The sequence below is a fragment of the Oncorhynchus tshawytscha genome, linkage group LG30 (genome assembly GCF_018296145.1).
Source record: "Oncorhynchus tshawytscha isolate Ot180627B linkage group LG30, Otsh_v2.0, whole genome shotgun sequence".
Lineage (NCBI taxonomy): Eukaryota > Metazoa > Chordata > Actinopteri > Salmoniformes > Salmonidae > Oncorhynchus > Oncorhynchus tshawytscha.
The window spans coordinates 38,454,546-38,468,031 of NC_056458.1; the positions used below are offsets into that span (position 1 = coordinate 38,454,546).

General features: G+C 41.9%; 1 protein-coding gene across 1 annotated transcript in view; it reads right to left on the reverse strand.

Annotated features, from left to right (window-relative positions):
• LOC112228255 (folliculin-interacting protein 1) overlaps positions 1–12,225 on the reverse strand; it is a 67,016-nt gene extending 54,791 nt beyond the window's left edge. Inside the window, exons 1-3 of the mRNA XM_024393424.2 lie at positions 11,322–12,225; positions 11,165–11,209; positions 10,587–10,905 (exon numbers count right to left, since the gene is read on the reverse strand). Of these exons, the coding sequence (XP_024249192.2) occupies positions 10,587–10,675 (89 nt within the window). The 5' untranslated portion in view covers positions 10,676–10,905; positions 11,165–11,209; positions 11,322–12,225. The remainder of the gene's footprint in view (positions 1–10,586; positions 10,906–11,164; positions 11,210–11,321) is intronic.
• Between the last annotated feature and the right edge of the window lie 1,261 nt (positions 12,226–13,486).

The window sequence follows — 13,486 nt, forward strand, 5'->3', positions numbered from 1 at the left end:
AGACATGTATGTGTGTTTCTTTAAACGCCTGCTACGTTATGTTAGTGTGGGGCACACGGACAGAGACATGTATGTGTGTTTCTTTAAACGCCTGCTACGTTATGTTAGTGTGGGGCAGACACGGACAGAGACATGTATGTGTGTTTCTTTAAACGCCTGCTACGTTATGTTAGTGTGGGGCAGACACAGACAGAGACAGAGACATGTATGTGTGTTTCTTTAAACGCCTGCTACGTTATGTTAGTGTGGGGCAGACACGGACAGAGACAGAGACATGTATGTGTGTTTCTTTAAACGCCTGCTACGTTATGTTAGTGTGGGGCAGACACGGACAGAGACAGAGACATGTATGTGTGTTTCTTTAAACGCCTGCTACGTTATGTTAGTGTGGGGACACGGACAGAGACAGAGACATGTATGTGTGTTTCTTTAAACGCCTGCTACGTTATGTTAGTGTGGGGCAGACACAGACAGAGACAGAGACATGTATGTGTGTTTCTTTAAACGCCTGCTACGTTATGTTAGTGTGGGGCAGACACGGACAGAGACATGTATGTGTGTTTCTTTAAACGCCTGCTACGTTATGTTAGTGTGGGGCAGACACAGACAGAGACAGAGACATGTATGTGTGTTTCTTTAAACGCCTGCTACGTTATGTTAGTGTGGGGCAGACACGGACAGAGACAGAGATATGTATGTGTGTTTCTTTAAACGCCTGCTACGTTATGTTAGTGTGGGGCAGACACGGACAGAGACAGAGACATGTATGTGTGTTTCTTTAAACGCCTGCTACGTTATGTTAGTGTGGGGCAGACACAGACAGAGACATGTATGTGTGTTTCTTTAAACGCCTGCTACGTTATGTTAGTGTGGGGCAGACACGGACAGAGACATGTATGTGTGTTTCTTTAAACGCCTGCTACGTTATGTTAGTGTGGGGCAGACACGGACAGAGACATGTATGTGTGTTTCTTTAAACGCCTGCTACGTTATGCTAGTGTGGGGCAGACACGGACAGAGACATGTATGTGTGTTTCTTTAAACGCCTGCTACGTTATGTTAGTGTGGGGCAGACACGGACAGAGACATGTATGTGTGTTTCTTTAAACGCCTGCTACGTTATGCTAGTGTGGGGCAGACACGGACAGAGACATGTATGTGTGTTTCTTTAAACGCCTGCTACGTTATGCTAGTGTGGGGCAGACACGGACAGAGACATGTATGTGTGTTTCTTTAAACGCCTGCTACGTTATGCTAGTGTGGGGCAGACACAGACAGAGACAGAGACATGTATGTGTGTTTCTTTAAACGCCTGCTACGTTATGTTAGTGTGGGGCAGACACGGACAGAGACAGAGACATGTATGTGTGTTTCTTTAAACGCCTGCTACGTTATGCTAGTGTGGGGCAGACACGGACAGAGACATGTATGTGTGTTTCTTTAAACGCCTGCTACGTTATGTTAGTGTGGGGCAGACACGGACAGAGACAGAGACATGTATGTGTGTTTCTTTAAACGCCTGCTACGTTATGTTAGTGTGGGGCAGACACGGACAGAGATATGCATGTGTGTTTCTTTAAACGCCTGCTACGTTATGCTAGTGTGGGGCAGACACGGACAGAGACAGAGACATGTATGTGTGTTTCTTTAAACGCCTGCTACGTTATGTTAGTGTGGGGCAGACACGGACAGAGACAGAGACATGTATGCGTGTTTCTTTAAACGCCTGCTACGTTATGTTAGTGTGGGGCAGACACGGACAGAGACATGTATGTGTGTTTCTTTAAACGCCTGCTACGTTATGTTAGTGTGGGGCAGACACGGACACGGACAGAGACATGTATGTGTGTTTCTTTAAACGCCTGCTACGTTATGTTAGTGTGGGGCAGACACGGACAGAGACAGAGACATGTATGTGTGTTTCTTTAAACGCCTGCTACGTTATGTTAGTGTGGGGCAGACACGGACAGAGATATGCATGTGTGTTTCTTTAAACGCCTGCTACGTTATGCTAGTGTGGGGCAGACACGGACAGAGACATGTATGTGTGTTTCTTTAAACGCCTGCTACGTTATGCTAGTGTGGGGCAGACACGGACAGAGACAGAGACATGTATGTGTGTTTCTTTAAACGCCTGCTACGTTATGTTAGTGTGGGGCAGACACGGACAGAGACAGAGACATGTATGTGTGTTTCTTTAAACGCCTGCTACGTTATGTTAGTGTGGGGCAGACACGGACAGAGACAGAGACATGTATGCGTGTTTCTTTAAACGCCTGCTACGTTATGCTAGTGTGGGGCAGACACGGACAGAGACATGTATGTGTGTTTCTTTAAACGCCTGCTACGTTATGCTAGTGTGGGGCAGACACGGACAGAGACATGTATGTGTGTTTCTTTAAACGCCTGCTACGTTATGCTAGTGTGGGGCAGACACGGACAGAGACATGTATGTGTGTTTCTTTAAACGCCTGCTACGTTATGCTAGTGTGGGGCAGACACGGACAGAGACATGTATGTGTGTTTCTTTAAACGCCTGCTACGTTATGCTAGTGTGGGGCAGACACGGACAGAGACATGTATGTGTGTTTCTTTAAACGCCTGCTACGTTATGCTAGTGTGGGGCAGACACGGACAGAGACAGAGACATGTATGTGTGTTTCTTTAAACGCCTGCTACGTTATGCTAGTGTGGGGCAGACACGGACAGAGACATGTATGTGTGTTTCTTTAAACGCCTGCTACGTTATGTTAGTGTGGGGCAGACACGGACAGAGACAGAGACATGTATGTGTGTTTCTTTAAACGCCTGCTACGTTATGCTAGTGTGGGGCAGACACGGACAGAGACAGAGACATGTATGCGTGTTTCTTTAAACGCCTGCTACGTTATGCTAGTGTGGGGCAGACACGGACAGAGACAGAGACATGTATGTGTGTTTCTTTAAACGCCTGCTACGTTATGTTAGTGTGGGGCAGACACGGACAGAGACATGTATGTGTGTTTCTTTAAACGCCTGCTACGTTATGTTAGTGTGGGGCAGACACGGACAGAGACAGAGACATGTATGTGTGTTTCTTTAAACGCCTGCTACGTTATGCTAGTGTGGGGCAGACACGGACAGAGACAGAGACATGTATGTGTGTTTCTTTAAACGCCTGCTACGTTATGTTAGTGTGGGGCAGACACGGACAGAGACAGAGACATGTATGTGTGTTTCTTTAAACGCCTGCTACGTTATGCTAGTGTGGGGCAGACACGGACAGAGATATGCATGTGTGTTTCTTTAAACGCCTGCTACGTTATGCTAGTGTGGGGCAGACACGGACAGAGACAGAGATATGTATGTGTGTTTCTTTAAACGCCTGCTACGTTATGCTAGTGTGGGGCAGACACGGACAGAGACAGAGACATGTATGCGTGTTTCTTTAAACGCCTGCTACGTTATGTTAGTGTGGGGCAGACACGGACAGAGACAGAGATATGTATGTGTGTTTCTTTAAACGCCTGCTACGTTATGCTAGTGTGGGGCAGACACGGACAGAGACAGAGACATGTATGTGTGTTTCTTTAAACGCCTGCTACGTTATGCTAGTGTGGGGCAGACACGGACAGAGACATGTATGCGTGTTTCTTTAAACGCCTGCTACGTTATGCTAGTGTGGGGCAGACACGGACAGAGACAGAGATATGCATGTGTGTTTCTTTAAACGCCTGCTACGTTATGCTAGTGTGGGGCAGACACGGACAGAGACAGAAGAATGCATGATCAAGAGGTATCTCTACCTGAAAATAAATGATCTAAGTGATTGATAGTAGGCACACAGCGATCATAAAAGTATGCCTTATTTAGTTTGAAGAACTACTAAAATAGTAATTTTGTCAGACAGCAGCTCTATGATGAGATGCCTTGAAATTAAATAGTCATCAAATAAAACTAATGTAATATACACAACTGAAATATTTTATTAAAGTAACATGAATAAATGGTTAACTATATTTTATTAAGGATAAACCATTTTTTAAGGACAGTTCGTGTAAAGGGACAGTTAGTATATTTGTGCCAAGACAGACAACAGACGGTACAGCCTATGATTAAACAAGTAAGCTAATATATCCAGGGAATGCATGATTTATATTTTGATGTGCAACCTGTCAAAATAGGATCCAGAATGATCAGATTTACTTGACTCTCCAGAGATGAATTTGCCGACATCATTGTGCATAGGCCAGGGGCATATAACTCTTGTCAAACTCATTCCACGGAGGGATGAGTGTCTGCAGGTTCACTCCTCCTTTGAACTTGATTGATGAATTAAGGTCACTGATTAGTAAAGAACTCCCCTCACCTAGTTGTCTAGGTCCTAAATGAAAGGAAAAAACTAAACCAGCAGGCACTAGGCCTCCCATGGAATGAGTTTGAAACCCCTGCCCTACAAGGGCCGAAGGAGCCTGCTGGTTTTCTGTTTTACCTGGTAATTAAAACAGTCCTTGTCCCACAATTGCATCTTTTACTATTTATTTTATCTGCAGGAATCTGCAAAAATTACCAACCTAAGCAAAAGAGAAGGGCAATGTCGTTGTAGGTCATTTTCGGGTTTATCTTCGCAGCTCTAGTTATTTTCAAGACACTAAAGACTTGTGCCGAGCAGATCAACAACATCTGCATCATTCAGGACTGTTGCTTTGTGGGAAGGTGTTAAAGTTCACAGTTATCCATTGTTATGTAAATGAAAGCTGAAGAGGTACCAGTGGCCATGCCTTGGCTCTAAGTTAGAGCAGGTCCACTGGAACCATTGACCATTGAGACACTGGTGCCGGCTTGCGTAGATGGAAAAGTCACTCTTTTGGGTAAAACACTGGTGTAAATCCTCATTGGAAATGCTGCATAAAAGCTCCTACAATATTGACAGTCTCAATCGCTGAGAAAGAAAGTAGGCATTCAGACGACTGTGATTCCTTCCCAAATGGCACCCTATTCCCTTTATAGTGCCCTACTTTTGACCAGGGCTCTATAGGCCAGGGATCTATTGACCAGGGCTCTATAGGGTGCCATTTGGGATGGAACCAGTGTAATAGCACACTTTCTGGTTAGATTTGATAATCCCGTAAATTCAGCACTGTGTCTGTCTAAAGATAACACTGCCACCTCACACCGTCTATGATATAGGACTCTCTCCGAAGTAGGGTAGGGCTATATTACATTCTGAGAGGCCTTTAACTTTTCATATCAGTCTATGGAGTGTAACATCAAACAGGATTCATAATCTGAATCATGCTGTAATGGTCCACACCCTGCAACACTATACCAAAAGGACACTGCCAGTACCATACCGTTTCTGGCAAAGTTAGAATTAAAACCAAAATTGGAATTAAGAGAGTTAGATTAAAATCAAGAAAAAAATGCAGGTACACTTAAAACAAAAAACAGGTTTTCAAAGGCTTTGGATGTGGTTTATGAAGAAACCCTGGTTGTGCTGCTAACTAACAGCATGGAAGAGTTCCAGAAATATGCCTAATAGGTCAAACAACTGTACATTTGATAGCCTAAATCTCACACAAATAGGCTGATGAATAGGCTAGTATTTTAATTCAAGGGGCAGTCTGCAGTTGTAACAAAGTGTCTCCCCTCCTGTTTTAGTAAAGGTAGTAGGGCTGACCCCAATTCGTCGACTGGTCAATTGTTATATATTTTTTGTTACTGCTCAACTAAAACACACACACACACACACACACACACACACAGTACCAGTCAAAAGTTTTAGAACACCTACTACTCATGGATTTCTTTAATTTGACTTTTTCTATTATTTTTTCGTAGAATAACAGTTTAGACATCAAAACTATTAAATAACATATGGAATCATGCCGTAACTAAAAAAGAAACAAATCAACATGTTTTAGAATCTTCAAAGTAGCCACCCTTTGCCTTGATGACAGCCTTGCACACTCTTGGAACTCTGTCAACCAGCTTCACCTGGAATGCTTTTACAACAGCCTTGAAGGGAGTTCCCACATATGCTGAGCACTTGTTGGCTGCTTTTCCTTCACTCTGCGGTCCAACTCATCCCAAACCATCTCAATTGGGTTGAGATCAGGTGATTGTGGAGGCCAAGTCATCTGATGCAGCACTCCATCACTCTCCTTGGTCAAATAGCCCTTACACAGCCTGGATGTGTGCTGGGTCATTGTCCTGTTGAAAAACAAATGATAGTCCCACTAAACGCAAACCTGATGGGACGGCGTATCGCTGCAGAATGCTGTGGTAGCCATGCCTGTTAAGTGTGCCTTGAATTCTAAATAAATCACCAACCGTGTCACCAGCAAAGCACCCCCACACCTCCTATTCCATGCTTCATGGTGGGAACCACACATGCGGAGATCATCCATTCACCTACTCTGCATCTCACAAAGACATGGCGTTTGAAACCAAACATCTCAAATTTGGTCCCATCAGACCAAAGGAAAGATTTCCACCGGTCTAATGTCCATTGCTTGTTTCTTATTGGTGTCCTTCAGTAGTGGTTTCTTTGCAGCAATTTGACCATGAAGGCCTGATTCATGCTGTCTCTGAACAGTTGTTTGTATTTATTTGGGCTGCAATCTGAGGTGCAGATAACTCGAATGAACTTATCCTCTGCAGCAGAGGTAACTCTGGGTCTTCCATTCCTGTGGCGGTCCTCACGAGAGCCAGTTCCATCATAGCACTTGGTTTTTGCAACTGCACTTGAAGAAACGTTCCATATTGACTGACCTTCATGTCTTAAAATAACAATGGACTGTCATCTCTTTGCTTATTTCAGCTTTTCTTGACATAATATGGACTTAGCCCTATTTGGTAAAAGACCATCTTCTGTATATCACCAACATAACTGATTGGCTCAAAGAAAGAAATTCCACAAATTCACTTTTAACAAGGCACACCTGTTAATGTAAATGCATTCCAAGTGACTACCTCGTGAAGCTGGTTGAATGCGAAGAGTTTGCAAAGCTGTCATCAAGACAAAGGGTGGCTATTTGAATCTCAAATTTAAAATATTTTGATTTGTTTAACACTTTCTTTGGTTACTACATGATTCCACATGTGTTATTTCATAGTTTTGATGTCTTCACTCTACAATGTATAAACTAGTAAAAAATAAAAATCCTGGAATGAGTTGGTGTCCTAACCTTTGAGTGGTACACTCAGTGTGAAAGGTGAAAAGTCATTCTCTGATCCAGTGGAAACGTCATAAAATAGGCCGGCCTGATTACTTTCATCAGTGCTTGACTTGGACTGAAATATGTTCCGGTACTCATTTTGGGTGCTGGTACTGTTTCTATTTAGGTGCAGGAGCACCACAACACTTTTGAGCGAATATAATTTTAAAAGGAACAGGAGCTCAAGCAGTAGAACATTTGAGGTGCCTGTACTCAGCTCTGGTGAGCTCCTGCCCAAGTCAAGCACAGCTTCTTATCCCTTGCGCAAATAGCCTACAGCTGTGTCTGTCCTGAGCTCAGGAAACTGTGGGCCCAGAATATTTTATACAATGTTGCTAGCAAAGCACAAGCTTTGGCTGGACCCAAGTTGATACAATGTTTCAAGTTGGTTGCCGAGAGGCCATGTGTAGCCTGTGATTTATAGGATATTTATTTTTTTAAATCAGGATATTTTCTACCGCCAGGCTGCAATGTTATTATTTGTTGGCTTTATGTAGGCTTTTTTTTTTTACATAGTTGGCAATAGAAGTAATTTTAGGTTTGTATCATTTTCATTTAGATAGAACTTTGATTAATCACATGACAATGATTGAGATATGAAGACATTATAAATGAAACTGTTTCAAGAAAATGTGTATATGAAAACCATAGGTGGAGAGCAGATCGGTAGAAATAAGATAAATTGGCATTCTGCATGAGAAGGTTGCCGACTCCTCATGTAGCCTATTACCGGCAACTTCAGGAGAGTAATGGCAGAATCTGCGAAAGTCAGCAGGAGGACAATAGTTGGGTCTAGACCTCTTGCGCCCCCTTGAGGCATTTGTCTTATTTCACACCATAAGCTTAAAGCATCAGACAATGCATATAGTTGATTTTATTTTTAAAAAATGTCTATATATATTGAGAAATACGTGGTCAGACATTTTGACAGAACAATTGGTCAAAAGAACTGACAACTTTGTTGAACAAGACAGCCCTAAGTTAAGTATATATTGGTGTTTGTTTGCCCATTGACACAGTCACAAAATGTTTTGCTTGTCAGCAATCAAGTTTTCATGATGTAACTTTAAAAATACAGAAATCCTCGCATGATGCAATTTGCATCATATGACACAAAACGCAGCATCATATTATGCAAAATGCAAAGTACGGGATGACTTCTGTATTTTGAAAGTTACATATCTTGAAAACTTGATTGCTGACAAGCAAAACATTTTGGGATTGTGTCAACAATGGACGAATGAAATTAATACCAAAAGATTGGGTGGAGTTTTCCATTAAGGGATGGGGCTGGAGAAAAATATATATATCTTTACCATGACTGCTGTTCTGAGAACTCCGGGCCACTTAAAATAGCCTGTATAGGAAGAACATGGTCGACAAGCTGTCTGCTGAGATGCAACACAGGTACACAAGGTAGCCAAACCATCACTCAAAACGGGAAGGAGGACAATGGGAATAAAAAAAGCAATAATTTTCCATCATCTAACCTGGCAGTTACTTTTATAGATTGTGACTGACTGGGGAATACAGACATGTGATACTCTGGCAGACATTATGATTGATGATCCCTCACATGACACACACACTGTTTTGAAACTATGTGCAGAGGGCCAGGAGAAGGAACTTGAGCATAGATTTCTCCTCTCTCAACCAATTTCACTACTATAGCTAAAGGCTTAATAGACAAACAGAAATTATTGAAAATATCAGTTTGGCATTTATAATCTACAGTTATCTGGCTGGGGAAGGAGCAGTGTGTTAAGTCCACACTTCAGGCTGTGCTGTGGTACAGGAAGGAAGTTTGTTTGCAACAGGGGCAGGCAGGGGAGCAAACAAAGCCCCTGGGTGGGACCTCTCAGCAATGTACAGTATGCTGCTCTTGGGTCACTCATAGCCAAGGAAATATGAGCGCTGTTTAGGTTTTCCTCAGAGGGTCAGCCAACCTGCTGCCCTGCCTGGTATTCTTAGGGAGGGACAGTGCATTGATGTGGCAGTGCTGTTCCAGGCCCAGTCCAACAGAGACTCCTTAACATTAACTTTTCCTTACTTGTCTCAGATTGATACACGGCTATGGGTTTAGAGAAGAGCCGTTGAGAAGTAGGCGGCACAGTGACATCTCACTCCCAAGCATGTTTGCGCCCTCACAAACTGCTCCAGATGAGAAGTTTGCTCAGAACGGTAATTCACAAAATCTTAAGGCTCAATCACAGGTGTCAGTATCGGAGTAGTGTCACTGTCAGAAAAGCAAATTAATTAAATTAGACACCAAAGTGTTGCTTCTTCAGACCTGTGCTGGAGTGAGTGTTGCAGTGAACTCCTGTCTCTCAGTCCTGCATGTCTGATAAACGAAGCCTGTGTGCCAAAGAAATGTACTGTCGTGTGAGCCAGAAAGGGAATAGTAAGCCATGCCCCAATTGAAGTCAAAGGGCAAAATGCACTACGCTCCATTTATCTATCGCAGACAAGACATATTTTTGGCTGTAGAATGTGGTTGACACATAGGTGAGGGTACTTAGCATCGGGGGTCTCATGAGCGACACAAATAGAATCCAACTGACATTTTTCTTCACATTTAAATTATAGGCCTATAATTCACAAACATTCAATATTTTGGCATGACATAGATGACATCCAAAAAAATGACATGGCAGTATTTAAGAATTTATAAAAAAGTATTTCCCAATGCGCAGTAACATAAGGTCAATACCACCAATGCTTTGTAATTGCATGGTAATCAGAGAAAGTATAGCACAACTACAGTATTTACAGAGCCTTCACAGCGCAACATCAGTTAACCAGCCATCTAGTTGTCAGAGGCCCATTGAACAGTCACGTGCACCGTTGCACGTACAGAGCTACTGTGCCTGCGACTGGGTACAGTAGTATGCATGCACGTTGTACTTGGCACCAAGTGATGATAATAATCTTGAATTGTAGCTAGCTAGTTATGCATTCTTGTTGTTTGTGTACACTGATATTAAACAATTCCGATAATGTATTTCACTGCAAGTAAACGCGACAAAGAAACCCTGTCCAGCACAACACAAAATATTATCATTAGATTCAAGTAATTTCCAACGAAAAACAGTAGAGGCATTGCCATGTTTTCTACAAAGACCCAGTCTTTCTCAAGCGATTTCACGATGTGATTGGCGTGGGTTAGCTAACTTAATTAGCAGGTGGCAATAATTAAGGTCATTTTACAGCAGTCGTTATCAGAACGGTAGGTGGTTAAAACACGTTGCATAACTGTATCTTAATACCTAATACTCCGGACAACTTCTGCTCCACTTGCACAAGAGAATGAGCTGCTCAACTAACGTTAACTAGCCAGCTAACGTTAGCTATAGCTTGGAGTTTAATGTAGATAGCATGCGCACAAACCTGAACGCGGGGTCCTCTTTGTTGCATCTTGGGGGCGGCGAAATTGAATTTCTTTTATTAAAAAGTTTCTGAAAAAGAGTTGGAGGCATTTTAGAAAGTCTCGCTTTCTTCCAAATCCAAGTGCAGCCTTAGTTCCTTAAAACTAACCCCATTTGTGGCAGAGTCATATGACAGGCATTAGTCACACGAACTGCTTGGAAACCCACTACAGTTTTCTGATTGGACGACGATCCACTGCTCCTTCTCGAAAACACTTGATTGGATGATATTTTTAGCCAAACACCACGTGGTCAAAATAATCACTCTGTTTATGTTTTGGCTGAAAGTTCGAACACAAGACACCAAATAAAAATGTTAATTCAACACCTAAAACATTATAAATAATTTGTATACATCACAGTCCAATTCTATGCCTGAAATATATTTCACATGTTTAGTCAAATAATAAGCTCAAATACAGCAGAACTGTAATTTTATCAATTTATTATGTTAATTAAATTAAAAATGTACATTATCTACATTATATATTACAGCAACAGAATTTCATTTTTTAAATATATTTTTTTAACCACAACAACCTGTCTGTCCATGGACTGTGAAAACCTTTAGGGATCAGAAGTGTCCTAAAAGAGAATGAATATAATGGGTATTGTGAGATTAATGCTTAGAGAAAATGGCATGTAAAATAAGGTTAAAATGTTAGCTTCAGACAATGTGGTTTGTTTGCTTTCTCACCTGTATTGATGACAGCTTTTACAAGTTGTGGTAGCTTTACTTCCTGGAGGACTGGAAGTGGTACACTTTGCACAGATGGTTCAGCCCTTTAACTACTTGGTACTTATCTTTGAACTGCAGAGTGAATAAAGCACAATATTCAATAACAATGGAAAATGAAAAAAAGTAACAGCAGATCAATCATACTCAACCATTACTATAAATCATAAAAACAAAACCGTATAATATTTAATGGATAGGGCAGCAGGGATTTCTCCCGAGTAGGAAAAAACTCGAGCCCGATTTACAGCTAATAACTAGAGCAAAGAGCTTTTCCTGGGGCGGATTACCTACAGAAACTGTATACTGTTTGAAAACGGAAGCAAACAAAAGCATTTTACATTAACATTTTAGTCATTTAGCAGACACTCTTATCCAGAGCGACTTACAGTAGTGAGTGAATAAATGTTCATACTTTTTTCTGTACTGGTCCAACCATACCAACTTAGCCACACAGGAGCAAAGCGAGAGTTTCTATTCAAGTAGGTCCCTCCCCGTTTTGTTCAGTTTGCTTCCATTTAAGAAAGGTTTTGTCACAGAATTAGCTAAATGAATACACCCCAGGTCCGGTCACATTGGTCAGGAAAAACTCCTGGCCCTAGTTATGGAAATACTTGAGGACGCAATGAAAGTTCTCGAGAGGAGAGGCATGGGTAATGACTAGGTCTGCAAAGGGCTGTCAGAAATTTCCCATGGGAAGTTAAGCCTGGGAATTTTGCTTAAATTCTTCAAAAAAAGTTAGCTAATAACAAGTTAACATTTTTAGTGGGATACACAAGGCAATTCTACATCTTGTGGCATATTTTGGCTAAACTATCCCCAATTCAATATAATTGCAACCCTCTGCATTCACAGTGCACTCTTCCATCACATGTACAGCTGATTCTCAAGATCTTGCACACTAATGAGATGCTATTGAGCTCACACTACTACACTGTCTGAGCCAAGAACTACATGCTTTCTGGTTTTGATTACAATACTGGCTGGGGTGAATATATTTTATATGACATACATGATTTTTTGTTAACTAGTAAATAGTAGCCTACAGTGTTTAAATCATTTCTAACTTGTTAATTTCTGCAAGTTAGTTTTTGCTACCATGTGGGTTTTAGCTTGCTTGAGCCTGCAAACTGAGTGTTAATTCACCTATTTCCATACGTTGCATTTTTTTTTTTAAATCTTGACTTCTGCCTGAAGCCCAAACACGCCACAGCGTACATGTTGGTCTCCAAGTATGCTGACAAGAGCATCCTGTCTGGTGCAGAGATCAACAAGGCCTATGGTGTCATCACTACTGTGTCTCGCCACCTTGGCCTGGATGAGGACAAGGTTCTTGGCCTGGATGAGGACAAGGTTCTTGGCAGTCTGGCAAAGTACACTTCCAAGCAAGGGCTTTGGGATGGAGATGCAATATGGCAGTCGTGCCAACATATCTCATCAACCACCTGGTGGAAGTGACTTTGTGGATCTCAGGATCTCTACCCAGTTGCCTCCATCATCCTCCAAATCCCACCAACATCAGCCGTCTCAGAGCGCAACTGGTCCTTGTTTGGGAACACACACACACCAAAGCACGCAACAGGCTGACCAATACAAGGGTTGAAAAATTGTTGTCCACCCGGGCAAATTTGAGCCTGACAACGAGCCATCGTCAACAAGGTTGGAAAGTGAAAGTGAAGATGAGGCCTCAAAGTCTGATGTTCAAGAGGTGGACATTGAGGAGGTCCAGCGAGAAGACATGGAAGCCTGAGAGGAAGACAACCAAAGCTTTAGTTTCTAGACTCATTTTACAGATGTGTTGAAAACATTTTTTGGGAGATGCGATGGATCATTCAATATTCCCTTTTGTTGTTCAGTGAAATCATCCCATGTGAAGTGTCAACTTATTTAATTAAAGTTCAATTCATAACTAAAACGGGGGGGGGGGTTCTATTGGAAGGGTTTAATCATTTGCAATTATGTCTACTTTTGATAAGGTAAAAGGTTTGTTTCTGTCTCCATATGATATGGTAAATATATCCAATGCAAAAAACATCTACATTTAAAATGGTATTAATATTCATATATTTCCATTATTCCCACGGAAAGTTTCCACCTCTGAATATACCCCAAAATGACATGCCTGC